At 41.6% G+C, this 6000-nt stretch overlaps 1 protein-coding gene across 1 annotated transcript; it reads right to left on the bottom strand.

The window, feature by feature from the left end:
* Positions 1-3488: 3488 nt before the first annotated feature.
* Positions 3489-4625, bottom strand: LOC149177588 (uncharacterized). The gene has a single exon (XM_089421801.1). The coding sequence runs from the start codon at positions 4623-4625 to the stop codon at positions 3489-3491; it is 1137 nt and encodes a 378-aa protein (XP_089277927.1).
* Positions 4626-6000: the final 1375 nt, after the last annotated feature.

Genomic DNA, 6000 nt, shown 5'->3' with positions numbered 1-6000 from the left:
GCTTCTAAATTTCAATTTTTTTAAAATACTATAATATTTTAACTGCAAAGCAAACTAAAATGCTTAAAAGTTGGCTCCAAAATTGGAAAAGATGAACATACAAAGTTACCCATGAGATTGGAAAATATAAAAAATGAAAAAAGCACTAGGCCTATTTAATACTCTATAATTTAACATCAACTCAAAAAGTAGAAGTAACATAATTCAAGACAATATGGAAGCCTCCTGGGTTGACAAGGTATGTATTAATGGCAAAATGTAATGCATTTGGGACTTTTAAAATAGCAGGGGATTTCATGGCTCAACAATACTTACATAATTCCAACTAGATGTTAAATCATCCATTTAACATCAACTCAAAAAGCAGAAGTAACATATCAAAGAGAATATAGAAGCTACCTGGGTTAACAACGTATGTATTAATGGCAAAATTTAATGTATTTGGAGCTTTTATACTTCCAATTATGATGTTAAATTATCCATTTAACATCAATTCAAAAAGTAGAAGTAATATAATCCAAGACAATATGGAAGCTTCCTGGGTTATGGCAAAATGTAAGGAGAAGGTATTTAATTGAAAATGTTAAAGTTAAGTTAGATATTAAGTTGGTATATAAGATATTTTTGTTTGTGGGACAAGGGATCTATTTTGATAGAGATTTGAGAGTTAAGTTTATGCAAGCATACATATTTTACTTTTGATTTTGAACTTATAACTCTTAGAAAGAAACACATACTTTTAACCATTAAGCCCACTTAAATATTAAAAAACATAGAAAAAATACATGCTCTTAATCACTAGACCCACTCAAACATTAAAAAACATACCATATATTACTAAAAGACATACCATGTATTATATGTAACATTACATAGTGGAAAGCAAGATAATGTGGACTTTGAACTTTAACTCTTAGTATGTCACAATCACTATAGAACAAAACAACTCTATTGGACTGATGTTAAGTGGGGTACATCCAACAAATTTGTTGAACAAACATAGAAGATAAAATATAAAATCATAAATTTAGTTATTTAAATATTTATCTCTTAAAAAAAACAAATACTCTTATCCATTAAACCCACTTAAACATTAAATAATATAAAAAAAACACATGCTCTTAATTATTAGACCACTAAAACATTAAAAAAACATACCATATATTATATATAATAATATATGTTAATGTGAACTTTGAACTTTGAATCTAAGTATGTTTGAGCGATGTTAAGTTGGGTAAATCCAACAAATTTGTTGAACAAACATAGAAGATAAAATATAAACCATAAATTTAGTTATTTAAAGATTTATCTCTTATTTTGCATATTCTCTTCTAAACAGCTGGTCAAATTTCTTGGTCTTTGGGATTGGCAGGATAACTGCCAAGGAGCCTCATAAAATTGGTAAACTCCTGCAGTTCCGCCAATCCGTTCTGTACACGAGTCTCTACCACAGAAGCTTCAAAATTTATGGAAAAAACATGCTCAAAAAGCTTAACATTTAACCCCATTTCTCCCCGCAGCGGATTAGTCATCTCCTTCCGACCGGGGCCTGGACTTCTCTCCAGCTTACTCAAATTAATCCCCCGAGAAAAAAAAATGGAGAGAAGTATGAAGAGAAAATTCACAGAACCATCGTCATGGCCAATCACGATGCTCGTCTTATGTGGCCGATCAGTGGCAGGAGGCACCGCTTACAATAGCCGCCTCTGCGCTGTACGCGCCAGGGACGCCCTGGAAAGCCACGCGGAACGGCCCCTTGTGACTATTTACTTGCCACTGTGTTTCCCTTATTTCTTTCAGCACTTGCTCTAGCGTCGGGCGAGCGTCGCTGTGAAAGGAGTTCGGACGGCCGTTGAGCATGAATTTGGCGTTGATGGAGAAGCCACTGCCATTCTTGCGGAAGAGGCCGCGAGGTCGAATCTCCCTGGGCGGCCTTTTTCTTATTTTCTCTTCGTTGATAAACAGAGGGCGATAGAATTGATAGTCGGTCTCGTGATGTGTGTTACGCTGAGCGCATCAATTAAGTTTCCTGGAAACCACTAAAGAAAAACATTGAGTCGGGTCCGGTATTATCGTGTACACCCATTCAAAAGCGGAGTATATTATTTTATGTCCAGTTTACCATGTTGAGAATGTTTAATAATATGTAATAATTTTTTTATAATTATGATAAACTTGTAATATGTAATACATTGTGTAATTTAGATAAAGATGAAGATCTAATCTTCCAACTATTATTAGTATATAATTACATGAAAGAATGTTTATATCATTAGTACATAATTATATGAAAGAATCTTTATATAAATCTAATATTCATGTTTATTTGCGACTGGATTTCATATCTTTTTTTTTCTCAGTAAAACTAGCTAATCGATTATATTATATACAGGTAACATTACATGCAGAAAAACAGTTTGTCCAGGGCCAACTGTGGCACCTTGGAAGACCTTGTTTGACACAGAATTTGCCCACGCAGGGGCATCACCTCCATGATAAACCAAAACATCTGACACAGACTTGAACTTAGACAGTAGTTTAGCAGCCCGCGCAGGGGCGTCCAGCAAAAAGACTCATAGTGGACCTTGCCATGACTCATAACAAATGGACATAGAGTATGAAAAAGAACTAAAAGCATACAAACATAGCGAGAGAAGTAAACCAGAGAGTGCCTCTGAGGATTAGTCTTCAGGCTCTTCCTCAATGATATAACACCATCCTTGGCCTTCAGGAACACCAGCCCACATTGCCCAGGGATCCTTCTCAGTGGCCGGTGGAATCTGCTCTGGAGGCTGAGGAGGGCTTGCTGCGGCTTCTTCCCTGAATTGCCCTTTTCAATTGGAGGCTGCAACACTGGACTATCCTCGCTATTGCCCTCAGGAGGCATCTCAGCCGAAACCGGTTGCTTTCCCTTGTTGTTCTCCTCCGGAACCTTCGTAAAGAGGACTGATAGATGCGCATTGATGCCTGTGTTTCCCTGCGAGCTGCCCAATGTGAAAACAACTGAGCCGAAAGCTGGAAGCACGGGCTCACCTTCACTGGAGCTGCCCACCTCCAAGAACTGATTGGCCGGAACTGGTAAGGCTCCCGCCCTCCTGTAGCAGTAGCAGCAGCAGCAGTGATGGTGTTCATCTGCTGCAGGGGTGCGAGAAGATGTCCCGCGACCAGGTCCCCTTCTGCTCAGCTGTCTCTCCCGCAGTCGCACCATAATTTCCACGATTCCTTCAAATTGCTCCCAGAACGAACTTGTGGGTTTGAAATCCCAACTCTTTATGCTGCCTGAGTGCTGTCCCCAACTCCAAACAAAGCCGAGTTCAATTGCCCAGGTACCACGCACAGGATGAGCCAGCAAGAAGCAAACGTCGCCCAGGTGAACGCCTTCACCTCCCGCCTCAGATGCGTTCCTTCTGCCCTCAGAACTCTGTGTTGCTGGCTTGGCTCTCTGAGCCCTGAGCAGCAACATTCTTTCCCATTTAACCTTGCATTCATTCTCTTGGGATTTGCATTCTGTGGAAGAATTTAGTGTTGCGTTCACCCTCCTTTAACCATCTGATTCTGGACTTTTGTTTCCAGTAGATTTCCTCCTGCTTCTGTCTGTCCTCAATCTGCCTGTGAAGGTGCCTTTCCTGTTCTAGTGTCCCTTCTGTGTGTCCCTCAGTGATGACTTTTTGATGGAGATCCGCTAGTTCCCGATTGAGCTCTTGCTGTGCTTTGAATATGTCTCCAAAGGTTTCTCTGTTCCATCGCTTTAGGTGGAATTTTAGGAATCGGAGCTTCTGTTGGAATTTGTACATCTTGGATCCTTCTGGAGGGGTGAAGGAGGACCAGGTGGCTTTAACAAAGTCTTTGAACTCAGGGTGCGAGAGCCAGAAACTTTCGAAACGAAAGGGTCTTCGGGTCTGGTTTCCGGGGCATTGCCATTGGAGAGCTATTGGCCAGTGGTCCGAGCCTGTATGCGGGAGAATGGCGGCTGAGAAATCTCCTCCAAGATGGATCGCATTATCTGAGATGAGGAAGCGATCTAGCTTGGAAGCAATTTGGTGTTTGCCTGCTCTGCGGTTACTCCATGTGAATGTACCATTGCAGAAGGGCATGTCTATAAGGGAGGCACTTTGAATGAAGTTCTTGAAATGAGTATTTTCCTGCTCCAGCCTATTTCGTCCTCCTATTTTTTCCTCTAGCTTAGTGATCATGTTGAAATCTCCTCCAATAATCCAGAGAGGGTACCTTCTGGTGTTATTCAGAGCTTCAATGGTGTCAAGAAGTGCTATTTTGTTCCCTGTGTCCTGCGGGAAGTATACATTCGAGAGGTTACCATGTACATTCGTGCCCAAAATGTGGAAGACTGCCTGTATGAGGTGATGAGAGGCATGGAACTCTGAGAGATCTATTGCTTGAGTATTCCATGCTATGGCGAGTCCTCCTGACGCTCCTGATGCATCTACTGCTACTGAGCGGCATCCTGGCCAAGCTTTTGTGAGGATGTTGCCCAAAGTGGTGCCGTTGCATTTGGTTTCCTGGAGTAGACAAATTTGTGGCTTCTCCGCTTTAATCATGTTTTTTAGCATTCTAAGTTTACCTGGGCTGTTGAGCCCTCTTAAATTCCATGAAACCAGCTTCATGGTTCAACCAATTGGAGAGGGTTTGTAGTACTTTGTCAGTTTCGCATACCTGCCTGAGTCAACCAGGATTTTCCCTACCTCAATCGTTCTTTGTAGATCTGTTTTTCGTCCCCTCTTTTTTGATTCTTTTGGAGGTTGGCTTCCGTCCCACTGACTGCCTGGTTGAATCCCAAGTTGCTTCTGCTGGTATGCTCGTGAGATGACCACTTCCAACTTGCTGAGTTGGGCTTCTGAGATGCTATCGTAAGCCTGCGCTTTGCATGCAAGTTCCAGTTCTTGGATATCCAGGCCCTGCAGGTCTACGCTTTCCGGTTCCTCTTCCATTGGTTGCGCCTGCGTGTCTTCTTCCTCAATCTGTTTTCCATTAGGAGGAGCATCTGATTTGTCTTCCATTTCTTCTTCCTTGTCGTTCTTTGCCTGATCCTTCGAATCCCCAGAGGGGGGATCATTGAAGCGGGTGGGGGAATGGCGAGTGGGGGAAGAGGTGTAAGGGGGAGGGTGGGATGAAGATGAGGGATGGGATGGGTTAGCTTCAGTAGTTGGGGGCGGTTCCTCGGAAGATTGAGCTAGGATTTCAAAACTATTCTTGGATGCCGGACCACTGGAGCTGTAATGCTGGGGCTTTTGCCCATTTGGGGGTTTCCTGTGCGCACGTCTTCGACTTGGGGCTTTTGTGAAGCCATCCTGGGCATCAGAGGCAGAAGGGTCAGTAGCTTTGGCATTCAAGGGGCAGTCACGGAAGAGATGTCCTAGAGCATGGCACCTTCTGCACCGGAATGGCACATGTTCATAGTCCAAGGGTTGGATCCATTCTTCGTCCCAGTGAGAGAGATATTATTATAACCCTTATAAGTATTATTTGACAAACATACAAATATATATAGCAATTGACATATCCTAGTAGAAAAAACATATCTATTTATAGGTATTGTTCATCATACATCTAAATATACATAGCAAGGCTAGGAAAATCTAGTGTAATCCTCCACCTGAGCGACATATCATAGCCAAGAAACCACATGCATGTCAAAACTAGTGAGGAAAACATACATGCAACTCTATATGTGAAAGCAAAACTTGTTGTAGTTGCTGATACCATTGCCCTCTTTTGCTTTCTTGCTCTTCCTTTGCCTTCTTGCTCCAAAACTAGTATACCACACCTTCCAAGAGCGCTCCAAGAAAACTCTAAGTATCCAAGAGTCTGAGAGAGAGAGAAAGAAAACTCTAAGTATCCAAGAGTAGAGAGAATAATGAGAGAGCTCCAAAATTGAACTGAGTGTTTTCCACTGATCCTTAGAAGCCTTTTTATTAATGAGACCTCTACTCTCTTTATTTTCCATCATTTTTCTCCTAATTTCCATTATTTTCATAAATA

Source organism: Pinus tabuliformis, chromosome 4_1 (genome assembly GCF_031772625.1).
Source record: "Pinus tabuliformis cultivar Carrire ecotype Pingquan chromosome 4_1, CPIR1, whole genome shotgun sequence".
NCBI lineage: Eukaryota > Viridiplantae > Streptophyta > Pinopsida > Pinales > Pinaceae > Pinus > Pinus tabuliformis.
The sequence above is the reverse complement of the archived record's forward strand: the minus strand, read 5'-3'. Positions and strand labels throughout refer to the sequence as shown.

Bases quoted from the DNA above. Each gene is read 5' to 3' on its own strand.
- LOC149177588 (XM_089421801.1), bottom strand. From the start codon at position 4,625: ATGAAGCTGGTTTCATGGAATTTAAGAGGGCTCAACAGCCCAGGTAAA.